The sequence below is a fragment of the Microtus pennsylvanicus genome, chromosome 8 (assembly GCF_037038515.1).
Source record: "Microtus pennsylvanicus isolate mMicPen1 chromosome 8, mMicPen1.hap1, whole genome shotgun sequence".
NCBI classification, from domain to species: domain Eukaryota; kingdom Metazoa; phylum Chordata; class Mammalia; order Rodentia; family Cricetidae; genus Microtus; species Microtus pennsylvanicus.
This window is the reverse complement of record NC_134586.1, coordinates 33452724-33470629: the sequence shown is the minus strand read 5'-3', so window position 1 is coordinate 33470629 and position 17906 is coordinate 33452724. Positions and strand designations below refer to the sequence as shown.

At 52.7% G+C, this 17906-nt stretch overlaps 1 protein-coding gene across 14 annotated transcripts in view; it reads right to left on the bottom strand.

The window, feature by feature from the left end:
* Atp2b2 (ATPase plasma membrane Ca2+ transporting 2) overlaps positions 1–17906 on the bottom strand; it is a 320698-nt gene that overhangs the window by 4059 nt on the left and 298733 nt on the right. For 7 of the 14 annotated variants that reach the window (XM_075983151.1, XM_075983148.1, XM_075983150.1 and 4 more), the window contains 6 exons: positions 14741–14847; positions 14025–14216; positions 11049–11262; positions 9491–9702; positions 9287–9394; positions 7141–7323 (listed from right to left, as the gene is read on the bottom strand). In XM_075983151.1, the coding sequence (XP_075839266.1) occupies positions 7141–7323; positions 9287–9394; positions 9491–9702; positions 11049–11262; positions 14025–14216; positions 14741–14847 (1016 nt within the window). Of the gene's footprint in view, positions 1–1881; positions 1937–5605; positions 5778–7140; positions 7324–9286; positions 9395–9490; positions 9703–11048; positions 11263–14024; positions 14217–14740; positions 14848–17906 lie in introns of all 14 variants that reach the window. The other 7 variants (XM_075983146.1, XM_075983152.1, XM_075983153.1 and 4 more) reach the window with 3 other exon arrangements.

The following is a 17906-nucleotide window of genomic DNA, read 5'->3' as shown; positions in this document are numbered from 1 at the left end:
CACAGTCCGGAAGTAGACAGCCAACTCTCAGATTCCCTTCAGGTTTTGGGAAGTTGGGGTAGGGTAGGGAGGTTTGGCACTGCACCATAGTGGGTAAGCCAGGAATGTCAGGTCCCCAGGCTCTTATTCTCTCCTCTGAAAAATGGGAGGAGCCCGGCCTCTGGTCTCCAAGGCTACAAAGAGCCTTGGATTTGGATCAGGAAGGACCAGGTGGAAGTCCTGGCTTGGCCATTCCTCATTCCTTCGCTGTAAAGAACCACAGAATGTATTTGGTTGTGTTCTAAATTGCCTTACAGGGTGCAGAAGGACAGGAACATGTTTTGTGTCTCAAGGGACTTATGGGACTTGGAAAAAAGATGTCTTCTGTTCTCTTTCTAGTGTTGGTTCAGAGAGGGCAAAGGAGAAAACACAAGATGGCTTGATGTCACTGATAGCTGAGGGTCACATGGCCTTGGCCACGGGGACAGGAGGCCTGTCAGAGACATTCGTGGGGAGGTTCTTGGATTCCAGATTAGAGCTCAGTTATACCAGGGAGCTCCTCTGTGGGCCGTGGTTAGGGAAATCCCTGTTCCCAGAAGAAACTTCTAGATGACTCTGACTGCTGAGGCTGTGTCACAGACGAAGGATGACTTTCTGTTTCTAAGCTAAGTCAACAGCAGCGATGAGAATTCAACTTGGCATTGATCGCTTGCCTGCTTGGGCTGTGCTGTCTCTTTTTTTCCCCAGTCAACTCTCCTCCTTTGCCATCAGCCTTCTCTAAGCTACAGCTTCTGCTTGCCTTCTGAAGAGCAGTCTGTCCTGTCTCCTCTGTATACACTAGCCACCCCAGAACGCTTGCTGGAATCCAGGAAAGCTGTCAAGCTGGAGCCAGTGGAGCCAGGCAGGCTGAGTGCTGGTGTTCTGTGATACAACTAACTTTGTCTCTGGATTCCCTGTGCAGCTTCTGTAGACTTTTTTTTTTTGTATTTTATGATCTGATAAGTGGGCCATTGCACCCTTGAAAATAATAAATAAATAAATAAAAACAATGATAAAAGTGGTGTCGCCTTAGTTTGTCTTTTGTTGTTGTTGTTTGCTTTTAAGGGGTCATAAGACCCAGGCTGGTATCAGGGAATGACCTTGAACTTTTCACTCTCTCCACCTCCATTTCTCGACTGGTTTTCTTAGGGAGGGACTAAGGATCTAATCCAGGGTCTTCTGCAGGCTAGGCAAACAAACTCTAGGCAAAACCCAGCTGCTGGGTTCCTCTTCTGCAAAATGGGAGTGTAAATGTCCCAGCTGGCGCTCAGCCTTCTGAGGCTGACTTGCCATAAAGACACTGGCTGGCTGGAATGCTTTCTATATGAAGGGAGTTAGGGGATGGTGGCAGGCCCTTGTCATGTGACTGACAACGTAGAGGGGACAACACACAATGAGATGAGGCCCCTCCACCCTCCCCCTGGCATGGAGACAACAGAAAGAATGAACTGCTCTGGACAGGACTGTGGGGACAAGACTTTTCGGGACACCCCGACATAGCCATCTCAAGACTCCACTTCGGTTCTCTCTGCAGCTGAAATGGAAAAAAAAATAGGGAAGAAAAAAAAACAAAAGCAAAAGCAAAAGCAAAAATCTCTTTCATCTCTCCTGCCTGCCTGCTCTAAAGAGGGATTTCAGGAGAGAAGACTGGTGGACTCATGGGAACGTGGGGCCAGGGAACAAGGTGGGGCCAGTGGGTGGGATTGGGGATGTTTGCTTTCAACAGCCTGGGGGTCTCTGGGGAGGCAGAAGCCTTGTTCTGAGGTGGGCTCCGCATACTCGAATGTTTACCCGGCTTCCAGGAAGCCAAGAGTCTGGGATTGATTCACATTCATTTCAGGCTCAAGGTTAAAGACTCACAACCTCTTTTAATTTCACTCTCTCTTGCTGAACTCTGTGTCCAGGGTTCTCTAGCCCTCTAGGAAACAAAGACATGGAATATTCAGACAGTGGAGAGTTCTAGGGTCCCCCCAGAAGCAAGCCATTTCCTTGCCAACCCAAGCTTGCACCAAATCAGTTACCAGAATGCTAAGGAGAAACCCAGCTTTCCTCTTTGCCATGTCTGCATTGCTCCTCACCACATGCTGGCAGTTCTTGAAACCCAAGTCTAAAGGGGACATGGGGGCACCTGGGACTGTGTGTGCATGTGTGCATGTGTTTGCACGTGCGTGCATGTGTGTGTGTGTGTGTGTGTGTGTGTGTGTGTGTGTGTGTGAAGAGTCTCACCCTTGGCATAGTGAGGCTGAAGTGTTCAATGTGTAGCCTCTTCAGACTTACTAAGGACAGAGATGGCTTGAGACGGTGAGGGATCCGAGGGGCTAAGAAGGGGAGGCTGGCCTGGATGAATGAGGCTGGTGCTGTCCTGGATGACCAGTGGGGAGGCACCACTTCTATGCCTCTGTGGGCTAGAGGAACACCAGGAGATACACCCTCCCTGCTCCCCACTCCTAGGGTGATGGAAGGGTGCTCCCTCTCTGGAAGGCTCTGGGCACCAGCACTGGCTCCCAGATCTAATACCATCCTCTGTGCTATGGAGTCAAGCCTGTTTGGAGACTGATGTGGAGTGGAGCATGAGGGGGCTTCAGAACACACTCCTGCTGGTCCCCTTGCTCTGTGTCTTGGCCAAGTGGTGTCTCTAGCTACCCTGGGAAACTCCTCTCCTCAGGTGAGATACGTGAGGTAAAGGAAGTGGAGCTGTTGGGTGGAGCTCAAATGCCTGGCATCAGTGGTTTGTTCTTGGATCTCTGAACCAAATTCAGTTTTGAGTCGGGATGAGAAAAGCTTGCAATTCTTCCTGGGTTCTCTCCTGAGTGCTCTGGTCCCATCCCAAGTGACCATGTCTCCCCGTGTGCAGTGTTTGCCTGGGGCCATCTAACAGCTGTGAGGGGTGCACAGTGAGTCCCCCAACAGAAGCTTCCCCATCCTGGCTCTATCTGATCAACTCTTAAAGACACAAAGGAGAGAGATTTGTCTCCCTCCGGGGCACATAGAGTCAGGCATTTCCTTTAGCAGGCATGCGGGGAGATCCTGCAGAGAGTCTGGTGACCGAGTTCCACCCACCCTTTTGCTTTCTGTCATACCTTCCTAAGGGAAGAAAGCACTTTGACCTCTAAAGGAAGCTTCTGTAGTATCTAGAGGGTCCTCAGAGTCCCAGAAGAGCAGAAGAGGTGATGGTACAGAAACTACCCAAGCAGAGGACAAGGGGATGTCTACGTGACATCCAATTGTGATCTTGGAGATCCAAATGCGTCTTTGAACCTGTGGCAGTCCTCCTAAGAGCCAGGGCACCCTGCTAAGGAATGGTTAGGTTGTTTTTGAGACCTCACACCCAGTGGAGGTCCCAAGGAGACTAAGAATTACAAACTGGAGTTCAGAGCAGAGGGAGACTGTTAAGGAGGCTAGGGAAGTGACAGAGTGGAGGCTGGGTGAGCGAGCTGAGTTTGCTTTTGGCTTCTTTCTCTCTCAGCCCCGAGAGGGAATTAAGGATCATGGCCAGGATGGTAGATGAGTTTTGGTATAACCCCAGGTAGACTTTCTTCCAATGACTGCTCCAAAGTTAGGGTCACACGGAATGAAGGAGGGATGGGTCTGTCTGGAAGCAAGAGAACAGGGATACACAGGCCTGTCTATAGAAGTGTGTCAGGAGCGGCCTCCTTGATGACTTTTACCCTGGTGCAGAAGGAAGGCTGAGAAAGCCACTGAGATGAGAGGACAGCTCTCAGTTCTAGCACGTGAGGGCTAAGCTGAGGGGCTGCAAAGGATGCCCTTCAAGGACACATGGGTGCCTGGGAACGCCAAGTGATGTCTGTTGTGCCTAGGGCAAACTACTTTGCTTAAGGAAAGAGGTGACCCAGGATGAATAAAAGATTGAGCTTGTTGGCCAGGTGGTGGTGGTGCACACCTTTAATGCCAGCATGGGTGATGCAAAAGCAGAAGGATCTCTGTGAGTTCAAGGCCAGCCTGGTCTATAGAGTGAGTTCCAAGACAGCCAGGGCTACACAGTGAAACCCCTGTCTAAAAAATAAATAAAAAAATAAAATAAGATAAAAAAGGAACTGAGCTTGAGCTTGTGCCCTGGAGCCAGAATCTTAGCAGTCAGAGCTCAGGGCTGTCTCCATGGGAACACCTGGTGGCTACGCTTCAAGCAAGACCAGAGTTGGATTGATGGGGTGGGGAGTAAGGAAAGGCCAGCTGAGCATGGATCACTCCCAAAGGTGATGCAGACACCATGTGCTCACTTGTGCCTCTGTCTAATCTGGGCTCATTTTATGACAACGGGAGACCACTATTCAGCCTCCTTGTCATCGTGTATGCCAAGGAGGGCAGTCCCCATGGGATGGTAGCGGGACACCAGCACAGACTGACTATCAGCGGGCTCTCAGTGATCTGTGCCCTCTGCTGGAGGGTTCCAGTGGAAGAACCCTGGACCTGTGCACACATCCTCCCTGCTCACGGGGGCAGGGAGGGGTGACGCTGGGTGTTCTGGGTTGGGATGGGGTGGGGCCATTTAAAATGCATCAAGAGATGGAGTCTTTCTCATCAAAGACCCTGAAGGCTGGCTAGGGCAGCACACACGTTGTGTCTGTGTTAAGAGGCCGGAACTAAGATTCCATGTACTTTGGGAAGGTTTGAATGGAGGCACCCAAGGCCCTGGAGAGGCACAGCAAAGATTTAGACAGAGCCAAGGATGAGAAGCCCTAGGTCAAAGGTGGTGGTAGGGGTAGACGTGCTTGGCCGAAGGAAGATGAAGAGGCGCTCAGAGTCCCAGGCTACCTCTCAGATAAGAAGAAAAGGATACCAGAGTTAGACCAGCTCTTTTGGGACTAGCTGTCACCCTGCTAAGATGTGTGTGCCCCACCATTTTCGACCTGAGATCAGCTGGATGGAACAGGAGCCTTGTCTCTTCCAGGAAGGTGTCGGGACTTTAGCGTGCTCCACCCTCTGTGGGGGAAGGGTGAGTAAAGCAGCTGGTACATTCAGTGTGCAAGGGAGGGACACCAAGATCCTGAAGGGCTGTGGTTTCCTTGGTCTGTAATTTGTGTCTATGACACTGGACTTTCAGTGATTGCTCGGCTCGTGGTCCCTCTTGTGTTGAGCTCCCACTGAGACTGTGACCCCTGCGAGGCTTCTACACTTTGATCTACATTAACCCTTTGGCTGACTACAAGACCTCAGTCAGTGAACTCTGACCTCTTCCCTCATAGGCCAACCTTTTCCTGACAGGGTAAGAGACTTGAGTGAGGAGCTCTCTGTGCTTCTCTTGGTGACTGGTACCTTCTGGCCTTTGGTGCTGAGGCAGACTGGGACCCTTTGGATTCTAGAACCTTCTTGACTATGGTGTGATCCTTTAACAGACTCAGATCTGTGACCCGCTGCTAGTTACAGTACTTGACACCCAGCTAACCCCACAACTGCCTGAGGACTCGTGACCAATGAAACTGTCTTCAGTGGCTGTGGCCCTTCAGCCCCTGGGCCTCACAGTGACCCCTGTCCCCCCATGTCCTCTGGAATCCCGGCCCCTGCCCGCCTGCCCGCCCAGGAGCTGGCGTTGGTGGTGCCAGCGGAGGCGGTAAGGAGTCACACTCACGCCCAGCTGCAGCAGGAGGAAGGCTGGTCGGAGAGGAAAGAGCATTGGATAACGACACGCGACTAGGGCTAGAGAGACTGGCTACGTCCTGGCTCTGGCTGGTGACGGAGGACTGTCTCCGCAGGGCCCCCTGGAAGGAGGCCCCGCTCTTGAAAGTATTGACTACTTCAATCTGCAACGGAGGAGAGAACGAGACAAGTTGCGAGAAGAAACGAACACCACAGCTACACAACTGACGGGTGCAACGTCACACAACAGCCGCAGCCACGGCGACAAGGACAACACCACTTAAAACAAAAATGCCAGACAGACTCCAAGGCTCGGAAAGACGTCTGCTCAGCTCTGGACCCAGCTGTAGGCCCCGGGGGTCCCAAGCAGGGGTGGGAGGTAGGGGGAATGGGGTGTGACCTCTTCCCTCAATAGTGGCCCAGGGATTGGGGTGGAGGTGCTATCAGAACAGAAGAGTGGCTTCAGGCATAGAGCCCGAGTGATGGGGTGAGACCTTGGGGTGTACGGATCTTGGGCCAAGGTCTGGCTCTCCTTATTTCTAGCTAGGTGACCTTGGGCAAGTCGTATTTCTTGTTCTTAAGGAATGCCATGCAGTTGGTAGAGGTATAAGCGGCACAGTACCAGGCCCACACCAGAGTTCAGGGAGGGCAGACTCAGTTACTCACACCCACTCAGGACTACAATCACTAGGGGACTACAGTCCTCCTGAGGTGTGAGGACTACGAGGCCTACCCTCCCAGGAAATAGGGGCTACAGGGAACCCCAGTGGAGGGGTTTGCTGCAGTCCACGGAAATGTAGTGATTGATCCATGCGTCACTTGCTCAGATTGCTCGGGCGAGGGATCTGAGGACAATGTCTTTCTTGGTTTCCTACAGCACAATCATCAACTACACCTGCCCCAGGCACGGGGGCCTTGGGAGTACATGGAATGTGCACGTGTGTGGTCTTCCTGTACCACCACGGGTCACACAGTGGCTGCAAAGCTTTAGTTCTGAGGCAGAAGCCTGTTCCTCGCTGGGCAGGCACTGTGCTCATATGTTCTCACGGGTAAGCTTGGCTCGCATGTGTGCCTCTGTGTATGGGGATTTTAACCTCTGTTCCACATCTGGATAGAGTCAAGGGCAATGCTCGGAGAGGTGATTGTAGCTCCCTAGCTGTCAGTTTCCCTTCATAATGTCTGCCCCTGCTGGTAGCCACCCAGCCACAATAGAACCCTCACTCACCTCAGCCCTGCTAGCCACCCCCATTCTCTCAGGGTTCCCTCTAGAAAACCATGGTGGCTGAGACTCATGTCTACCCCCGGCTAGTCTGAGGAAATAATGGTCTTCCTGAGGCTGTACTCTGCTTGTGCAGCGGAAGTGATGTGTGCGTGCACTTGTGGCTGGAGGGCTGTTGAGGGCTCTTCTGAGACCGTATGATGGACATGGCTCCTATGGCCACCCTCCCTCACATCAGAGTGCGAGGGTGCAATGGAACACGCTAGTCACACCCTCAAGTCTGGCCCAGTCCTAGGAGCTCCCCGCACCTGTGTCTGGATCCGATTCAGGCCCCGGAACCACAGGATCTGGCCACGGCGAAGCTCCCGCTCTGCGTGGTCTATCTCCTCCACGTCTTCATTTAACTCCTCCTCAGGAATCTCCTCCTTTTGTGTGAGCCGCCCTGCCTCCTTCAGGAACTTAAGTCTGCTGGTAGGGATGGTGGCAATGACCTGCAAGGGATGTACCCAGCAAAGGGTCAGGACTGAGGACTTTCTTCTCGGCCCCATTCCCTCCTTTTCTGCTTATCTGTCTCCTAGTCACATGTTAAGCTCCCCTTATAACTTATAACCTGTCACCCATTCTAAGTGGACTTCTTCTTCTTCCTCTTCCTTTTCTTCTTTTCTTCCTCTTCCTCTTCTTCCTCTTCTTCTTTCTTTTTCCCAAGATAGGGTTTCTCTGCATAACAGCTCTAGTTGTTCTGGAGCTAGCTTAGACTAAGCTGGTCTCGAACTCACAGAGATCCACCTGCCTCTGCCTCCCAAGTACTGGGATTAAAGGCATGCACCACCACCGCCTGGTTTATTGTTTCTTACTAATAGTCTTTTTATTCCACTTATTGGACACAAAGAAGAGAGTGAGACAATGTGGCCTTGAGGAACTGGCTGCTGTGACTTGGTATACCTCAGGAATACCTGGGTCATGTGACTGAGGGCAAGTTATGTTCCCCTGCTGAGCTCTGGACTCCTATTGATAAGGCTGGGGTAGCTTTGGGGTTTAAGGACCCAGGCAGGTACTATGTACCTGCTGTGCAGACCCTTCTGTGAGTGGCCCTCAGGAAGCACAAGGTGTCCTGGACCTGAAGGCAGGATATATGTGGGATGCACTCATTCTAATTCTTCCTGAAGTGCTTGTCCCCCATGCTGAGGCCTGAGAGTCAGACATCAGAGGCCCCTCATGTTCAGGCAAGGGCTTCACCTCGTGCTCGGGCTCTCTGGAAGTTCAGGGGTCAGTGCTTCAGTCTTAGTGCTCGTGAGTTTGCTCCCCTGGATGCTGAGGGACCCCTCAGGATGCAGGTCCCAGGGTGCCCAGGAAACAGAGGAAGGGTCCTAATCAAATTTAGTGCATTTTTCTTCGTTGTTTTGTTTTTGTGTAGCCCTGACTGTCCTGGAACTCACTCTGTAGACCAGGCTGGTCTTGAACTTACAGAGAACTGCCTGCCACTGCTGGGATTAAAGGAATGAACCACAATACAAGTAGCCACAACATCGCCATCTTCTCTTCCTTTTAGTTTTATTCTTTTGGGATGGGGTCTGGATATGTAACCCAGACTGCCTTCAAATGTGCAGTCCTCCTGCCTCAACCTCCTGAGTGCTAGGATTACAAATGTGTGCTAGTTTCTTACTCTAGCCTAGGGATAACGTGAAGAAGGAAATCATCTTAGACCTATGATGAGTCCACTTCCTGAATGTCTGGGCATATTGGAAATAAAGTCCTTTTAGCTCAGTTTATGGGCAAAGACACTTCTCCTATGTCATGTCCTGGGTCAGGCAACTAAGATGTCCAGCTATCAGCAATGTGATGGTGTGTGGTGTGTGGATGTGGTGCATGCATGAAGTGTACATGGATGCCTAGAACTTGGGCAGATGTAGAGAATGAACCAGGTAGAAGAAGATGGAGTGGCCATCAGAGACCTTCAATGTAGGAGATGCTCAGAGACCATAGGCACACCCCAAGTCACCCTGTAACATGGCAGGATGTATCCCTGCTTTTTGCCATCAGGTCACTACCCTTAGGATACCACCAGATGATCCCCCTTTCAGCATGCTGGCTTCAGGTTTTGAGCCTTAGCATCATGCTCCTTACATTAAGTTTTTCATAAGCTTCTACTTAAGGCAAGTCATGCCAGTAACATGGCATTGCCTTTGGACATAAACCTAAGTTAAAGCACACTGCTACAATTTAAAATAGAAATCACAAGCAGCAGTGAGATACAGATAAAAGGTCAAAATCAGAGTGCTGGTACCCACATGGCCTGCATTTGAAGCCTTGGACTAACTCAATTGCTATGATGCCCCGTTTTGGGGATGGCTTTCCCTGGTGTGGACATATCACAGCCAGGACCAACCCTGCTGTTCATCTTTTTCCCTTGATTCAAGGCCTCTTTTGTCCACCCCCCAGCTCTCCCACGCTGACCTGGCCCCAGACGAGCTCTCCCAGGCCGATGAAGATACACCACATCCACTGGTCCAGCTGGAGCGGAGAGCAGCTGAACGGCTTCCCACCAAACTGCACGATCACTATCTGCGGGTCAGAGATTGGAGGGACAGACACGGAGATGGCACAGAGGGCTGGGGAGCCACCGCCTTGCCCAGCCCAGGTTAGGTGGGGGCTGGGTACCTGGATGGCAAACGTGCCCAGAACGATGGTGCAGAAGATAGGGTTCCGGAAGATGCCGTCAAAGACGTTGCGCTCGCCGTGGATCTTGCGGGCGTTGATCTCGTTGAAAAGCTGCATCATGACGAAAGTGTTGAAGATGATGGTGTAGTGCTCCGAGGGGGGTGAGTGCAGGGGCGCATTCCTCCCGCTGTCGATCTGGAACATCTTTTCACCTGCCAAGCCAGAGGGCAGGGCAAGGCTAAGGCAGGGGATGGGGCCGAGTGCAGCCCGTAGTGCTGCTCAGGGAGCTGATCCTGTCTCTAGATCAGTGGATCTCAACCTGTGGCCTGTGACCCCTCTAGGGGTCAAATAACATTTCTACAGGGGTCAGATATCAGTTATCCTGCTTACTAGATATTTAAATTATAATTCAAAACAGTAGCAAAGTTACAGTTGTGATGTAGCAATGAAAATAATTTTATAGTTGGAGGTCATCACAGCACCAGGAGCTGGATTAAAGGGTGGTAACATGAGGAAGGTTGAGAACCACTGTCCTAAATGATAAATGGCTTGGGGCCTGTCACCTTTTCTGTTGCCACATGCATTGCACAGTAACATTCCTTACGGATGTACTGGGAGGACACAAATCCTTGAGGTAAGTCACTATGGCTTAAGCAAATGTGTCCTAGAGACCCGCGTATTTGAGACCTGGTGCCCAGGCTATGGTGCTCTGGGGAGGTGGTGGAACCAGGGTCTCATGGAGCTCATTTTGTAGCCAAGGATGATCTTAAACTTCTGATCCTCCTGCCCCTGCTTCCCGAGTGCTGGAATTACAGGCAGGCACCATCACGACCTTTTTGTGGTGCTTAGGATAGAACCAAGGGCTTGATACACACTGAGCAAAGGTTCGACCACATCTCTAGCCCTAAGGGAGGTGAATCTCTACAAGGTGGAGCCTGGTGGGAGGTTTCAGGCCATCAGGGGCCTGGGCCTACACCTCTCTGCTTCCTGGCCATGAGATCTGTGTGCCCTTGTCTTGTTACTGGCCTAAAACAATGGTATCATCTGAATATGACCTCTTACACCGAGAGTCCAGATGATCTCAGGGACTTCATTTTAATGAAGGGAAGCTGACGAAGGCATAGGCTAAGGCACTTGGTTCTCTAAGTGGCTGGAGGAGCTGAGGAAGGAATAGACAGGAAGCAGGTTGTGTGTCCCTCCCCAGGAAAGTCTCCATGAAGACATCTTCTTGGGGCAAGGAGAAGCTGCTAGAAGGGGTCAGGGGAGGGGCAGGTTGCTTGGCCTAGGGCCTCGGCTCTCAGGGCCTAACAGGGCTTCATTGGTCCTGGATGTTGCACCTTGCCTGGTGTGTGCTTAACACTACAGCTGGCCTGGAGGTCGGCCAGCCTGGGACAGGGCATGGCAGCTTCTGGCTCCCTGTGTGCTGCAATCGACACTTTCCTCCCATGCCTCAGTTTCCCCATGAGTAAAGCAGGGCAGCATGTGAAAAGCCAGATGTTGGATGTGGGCCAGGGTGTGTCCGGAAGTTGGTGGCCTGGCCACAGAGGGGGGTGCTCACCCACGAAGAGCAGGGTGAAGATGAGGGTGAGCTGGTAGACGGCATGGCCCAGGATGTTCTTCATCATGGTCCGTGAGATGAGTGGCTTGTTGCGGCCATAAGGTTTCCTCAGGAGCAGAGTCTCGGTGGGCGGCTCTGTGGCCAGGGCCAGGGAGGCAAACGTGTCCATGATGAGGTTCACCCAAAGCATCTGCACGGCCTTGAGAGGGGAGTCCTACAACAGTGCGGGGAGAGGTCCGTCACATAGTGAGCCACTAGAGTCAGAGGGCAGGTTGTCAGCAGGATCCCATCACAGGCTGCAGGCTGCCCGGCTCTGGTGCTCTGCGCATGTGTGTGGCAGGTTCTTAAAGCTTCTGTGGAGAGCATTATGAACTGCCTACCTCAGTCCTGGGCCCACAGGCTCAATGGCCACAGCTCTCTGACTTCTGGGAGACTCAGCCACATCCTTGCCTACTTCCCTCCTGTCTGAAGCCAGCACCCAACCTGTTAGCTCCCTGCTGCCTCTGCCCTTCAGCCTCAGGGGCTCAGGTCTCTCTGTCCTGGAGACAGTGTCCTTGAGCTCTGCTCCCACTTCCACCTTATCTTCCATCATCTTATATCTCACGGGTTTTTATAACTATGACTCCAAAATAAATGCACGATCATGATAGGGAGTCCATCAAGTAAGACAAACACACAGAGGTGATCTCCATAACCATGCTGGTGTGGACACTGTCAGATTCGCTCTGGGCCCAGGCAGGACAGAATAAGCTCTGTGTGCACTGACTGGAGGAGCTGGTCCTTTATCCTCCTCTCCTCACAGCCAAAGGCCTTGCCCACAGCAGCCAGAGCTGGCCTCACCTTCACCCCCTTCCTTTCTCTAAACTCATCTGTGACTTCCTTAAAAAATATTTTATTTATTCATTTTTATATACATTGGTATTTTGCTTTCATTATGTCTGTGTGATGGCATCGGATCCCTAGAACTGGAATTACAGACAGGTGTAAGCTGCCATGTTGGTGCTGGGAATTGAACTTGCATCCTCTGGAAGAGCAGCTAGTGCTCTTTTTAAATTTTTTTTATTGATTTTATTGAGCTATACATTTTTCTCTGCTCCCTTCCCTTCCTCTCCCCTTCCTTTCAACCCTCTTCCATGATCCCCATGCTCCCAATTTACACAGGAGATCTTGTCTTTTTCTACTTCCCATGTAGATTAGACCCATGTATGTCTCTCCTAGGGTTCTCTTTGTTGTCTAAGTTCTCTGGGATTGTGATTTGTAGGCTGGTTTTCTTTGCTTTATGTCTAAAAACCACTTATGAGTGATTACATGTGATAATTGTCTTTCTGGGTCTGGGTTACCTCACTCAACATGATGTTTTCTAGCTCCATCCATTTGCCTGCAAATCTCAAGATGTCATTAATATTTTCCGCTGTGTAGTACTCCATTGTGTAAATGTACCACATTTTCCTTATCCATTCTTAGGTGCGGCCAGTGCTCTTAACTGCTGAGCCATTTCTCCAGCCTCCAGCTGTGACTTTTGTGGAACATTGAGGGACCCTTCCTCCAGGCTCTCTTGGCCCCAGAATCCTACCCAATCTCTTCTTGTTTAAGGTCTTGTTCTCTTACTTCTACATCTATCTTCCTGGGGCCCCTTCATTGTCCCCCACACACCTGTCACATGGTGTCTGGAACAAACTTCTCTCACACATGGTCTCCTTCTATCCAGAGCCCCCTGTCCCTCACCATTGGCTCTACCCTTGACCCTCCCGTGGCCCATGGATGCCCCTCCAGGAAGTCCTTCTATTCTGAATGCTTCACAGCTCCTTGCCTGTCTACCTTCCCTGTGTTTTCCCTGCTGTCTCTGCCACCTCACCTCTGCCTGGTAGGGTGCAGCTCTGGGCTTTCTCCAGCCCTTCTACATTATCAGATATAAGAACCTCAGGGTCAGGTGTGCGATTTCCCCACCAAAGCCTACATGGCCCTGCACAGTCAGAGATGTTGAGCCATCTGATCCTTGTCTTTGAATCCATTTTCTTAACGGCACCAGTTCAGTCTCCAGGAAGCTGTCACGGTAATGTCTACAATTAACCACTAGAGGGTGCTTTTCACATACAGACCAGGGGAGAGCCTTCATGCAGATGAGGAACCCTCAACTCTCAGTGCTTGCTTGGGTGGCACAGGGTCAATACTGCAGCTACCATAGCATCATGGTGGAGGTCACAGCAGAGGGGAGCAGTGTCCTATGTCCCTGTGACCCTTGGGGATGGCTGCACATTGGACTCTGGGTTCCCCTGTGGGTAGGGGCTTGTGAACCCAAGTGGTGACTAGGAACAGTCAGCTCTCTGAGACTCCCTTAGAACTGAAGTCACCCTCCTTCCCCATACCAAAAAAGCCAGTTCCTGGGAGATGCAGTCTGGTTATGTCAGGAGATATAAGAGCCAGGCCGAATGCCTGGCCATTCTCTCCTTTGAGCCTGCTTCTGCCTCTGTGAAATGATACTCATACTCACTCCACCTGGCTCCTCCTGCCTCAGTGAGTGGCCTGCTGAGAACCCAGTAACAGCGATCTGGACAGACAGAACCCCACTGCCTCCTCCATCCAGCCATACCGCTCCTAATCTACCCTACTCCGGAGTGAAGGCCCCACAAAGCTTGGTCGGATCTGGATCCTCAACTAATCTCCCCTGTGCCTGAAATGCCTTTGCCCCAGCTTCTGCAGGCTTCTGGAGCAAGGGTCAGGCAGGTGCAGGTGGTGAGACAGGCACGAGGCCTTGTACCCCTCATCTTTTGGGCAGCCTGAATCACACTGCCTCTCCACGCCTCTTTTCTAAGTTGCACGGGACTGGTGGCTGCGCGGAGGACTATAATGGAGTCCCGCTCTTGTGTATCACACAACGTGTGTCCGTCTCCAGCGTTGCGATCCCAGCAACCTAGGATGTTCTGGAGGCCTGAGACTGCCCTTCCTGGCTTTAGGTATGGTTCTCCCAGGACCCACCTGTGTGATGCAGGCACCTGTGAAGGCCACGATCACAGCCACCACGTTGACCGTCAGCTGGAACTGCAGGAACTTGGATATGCTGTCATAGACGTTCCGGCCCCACATCACTGCCTTGACGATGCTACTGAAGTTGTCGTCCGTCAGGATGATGTCTGAGGCCTCCTTGGCCACATCTGTGCCTGCAATGCCCTGTGGGGACAGGGACAGGAGCCTGGTGGAGCAGCCGGGGAGGTGAGTGGCTCTATATGGCCGTTCTTACCTCTAACACAGCCTTAGCCCTGTACCCCTCACCCCTGACATAAAGGAACCAGCTCATTCAGACCACACAGAAACACACATGCACATATGTGTATACATGCATACAAACATGCGCACACATATATAGGTGTGCACGGGTGCACACAGCCACCCCTCCGAGGCCAACTTTCTCCCCCAGGAAGCCTGGCCTTGCTGCATTCCTCCTTGGTCTCTAAACACCCAGCAGGGCAGAGCTGACCCCAGCATGGCACCGATTGCACCTTTCAGGAAGACCTCTGAGGCTAGGCTGGGGCTCAAAAGCTTTGGCTGAATACAAACTTTGGTGGATGGTGAGGGTGGGAGTTAAGTGTGTGTCGGAAGCCCCATATGCCAGTTTGAAGCTGTGTAGTCCAAGCTTTGCCATCCTTGCCTTTGGGACCCAATCAGTCCTGAGGCCCCCTTAAAGCCACTCTTACCATTGCGAAGCCCACATCGGCCTTCTTGAGAGCAGGTCCATCGTTGGTCCCATCCCCTGTCACAGCCACCACCTGCCGCTGCTCAGTGTGTGTGCTGTCAATGATGCCTAGGGGGTAAGAGGGTGTGCTCAGGGTCCCAGAGCCAGCCCTGAGCCTCAGCATGGCCTCTGCCCTGTCTGGCCAGCCAGCCCCTCTCATCACTGCTCTTTCCCGCACTTTCAGGGTACCAGGCTCCTCATTAGCCCAGGCTGGCTTGGGGCTGCCCATGCTCCAGCACTGTCTTCGCTCTCACAGTTCTTGGCAGGTCTATCAAGAAACACAGTCCCCTAGTTATCCTGCCATAGCCACGCCACTTGCTAATGATCCTGCCCCACTGGCATTGACCTCTCTCTCTGCACACACATCTCCAATGAAATAATTGGTGAAAACCAGATCGAACACAACACCTCATGCCATCACTGTGGCTGGTTGCCTCCTTCTCCGTGTGTAGGCATTGCCCTGTCTGTGCTAAGAAACAGCATCAGCCTGTGGAGGCAGGAGACAAGGTTCCAGGGTTGGGACACCATCCCTTCTACCCCACAGAAAGCACAGCCTCCCTGACTGGTTCCTTGGGAATTATCCTGGCTATTCTTGCTGGCTGGCAGTCAGTCCAAATCCTACTGGCCCAGGCTCAGTCTGTTTGGACTCCTGTCCCTGAAGCTGGCAGGTCAATTTTTGACTCTTTTGGGTCCTTGACCAGCACTGGGCTCCTCTAAGACAAGGAACTCACCAGACCCTACACTGCATGGTTCCTTGGGGCCTCCCTGTGGTCACATCTCTATCCTGTCTCTTCTGGCAGCTGGTCCCAGAGTGGTTCACGCTCTTCTCTGTAGACTCCCCTCCTATCTTCCTAGGTACCTGTGACTATTCCTCTCTTCTCCTTGTCTCTCTAGTCTCTAATGGTCTTACTTTTTTTCTTCTGGTTTATCAAGACAGGGTTGTTCTGTGTAGCCCTGGCTGCCCTGGAACTCACTCTGCAGACCAGGCTGGCCTTGAACTCAGAGAACTGCCTGCCTCTGCCTCCTGAGTGCTGGGATTAAAGGCATGCACCACCATTTAATGGTCTTTCTTCTACCAACACTCAGGTGGGTGTCCTGGGCTTCCCTCGCTTCTGCCCTGTATGTCCATCACCCCAGAGGGCTCTAGCTGAGGCTCACACTGTCCTGACAATGGCTGTCTGTCACAGATGGCACTACAAGGATGCCAGAGGCCCTGACTCAGAAGTCTCACAGTAACCGTTAACATCTCATCAGGTCTGTTATGCCTGACTCCCAGGGAAGGGGTGTGGGCTTGTAGCGGGGTCTGTACGGGGGACCCTATGGGATTCCCTGCTGTTTCTCTCCACACCAGATCTGCACATAACCTACTTGCATTCACCCAGCACACACACTGCACACTGCACTGCACAGCCCAGTCCTACTGCAGCTGTTACCTTCGGAAGATCCCAGTGACCCCTCTGCCTTCGGGTCACTCTCCTAAAGCAGACTGAGCTCCCTATTCATCGTTTTTCCTTTCTTGGCCTTCCTATGTATCTCCCCTCCCCTCGGGGTGATGGTATCACTGGTCCATCATGGCCAAGGTCAATCTGCCTTAATCTCCTCTTGTTCTCGTCCCTTGATCCCAGGGGTTCTGCACAGTGCAGTTCCCTGTGCTGTGAGGAACACAGAGCTTCCCTCTGCCCCCACCCCTAGACAAGGGCTTCATATCCTCTCCAGCCTGAGCAAAAATCCAGCGGCTGGAGCAGAACATCCTCTTGCACCGTGCAGGGATGCGGCTTGGTGCCTATGCTGTGGAACCCATGCTGTGCACAGTGGAGGACAAGCTAGAACACACAGTAGTTCCTCCATAGGGGCTCAGGGACAGCGTCAGGGAGTGAAAGATGAGTCAGTGAGAAATGAGGGTGATCTAGGGCCCTGCTACAGTCAGTGAGGAATGAGGTGAGCCAGGGCGCTGCTGCAGTGTCTGTGAGTGAGCCAGGGCCTCCGCTGCAGTCAGTGAGGAAAGAGGGCGAACCAGGGCTCTGCTGCAGTGTCTGTCAGTGAGCCAGGGACTGCTGCAGTGTCTGTGAGTGAGCCAGGGCCTCTGCTGCAGTGTCTGTGAGTGAGCCAGGGTCTCTGCTATAGTGTCTGTAGTGAGCCAGGGCCTCTGCTGCAGTGTCTGTGAGTGAGCCAGGGCCTCTGCTGCAGTGTCTATGAGTGAGCCAGGGCCTGCTGCAGTGTCTGTGAGTGAGCCAGGGCCTGCTGCAGTGTCTGTGAGTGAGCCAGGGCCTCTGCTGCAGTGTCTGTGAGTGAGCCAGGGCCTCTGCTGCAGTGTCTGTGAGTGAGCCAGGGCCTCTGCTGCAGTGTCTGTCAGTGAGCCAGGGCCTCTGCTGCAGTGTCTGTGAGTGAGCCAGGGCCTCCGCTGCAGTCAGTGAGGAAAGAGGGTGAACCAGGGCCCTGCTGTAGCATCTGTGAGTGATCCAGGGTCTCTGCTGTAGTGTCTGTAGTGAGCCAGGGCCCTGCTGCAGTGTCTGTGAGTGAGCCAGGGCCTCTGCTGCAGTGTCTGTGAGTGAGCCAGGGTCTCTGCTATAGTGTCTGTAGTGAGCCAGGGCCCTGCTGTAGTGTCTGTGAGTGAGCCAGGGCCTGCTGCAGTGTCTGTGAGTGAGCCAGGGCCTCCGCTGCAGTCAGTGAGGAAAGAGGGTGAACCAGGGCCCTGCTGTAGCATCTGTGAGTGATCCAGGGTCTCTGCTGTAGTGTCTGTAGTGAGCCAGGGCCCTGCTGCAGTCTGTGAGTGAGCCAGGGCCTCTGCTGCAGTGTCTGTAGTGAGCCAGGGCCCTGCTGCAGTGTCTGTGAGTGAGCCAGTGCCTGCTGCAGTGTCTGTCAGTGAGCCAGGGCCCTGCTGCAGTGTCTGTGAGTGAGCCAGGGCCCTGCTGCAGTGTCTGTGAGTGAGCCAGGGCCCTGCTGCAGTGTCTGTCAGTGAGCCAGGGCCTCTGCTGCAGTGTCTGTGAGTGAGTCAGGGCCTCTGCTGCAGTGTCTGTGAGTGAGCCAGGGCCCTGCTGCAGTGTCTGTGAGTGAGCCAGGGCCTCTGCTGCAGTGTCTGTCAGTGAGCCAGGGCCCCTGCTGCTGTGTTTGTAGTCGTGGGGTTCAAT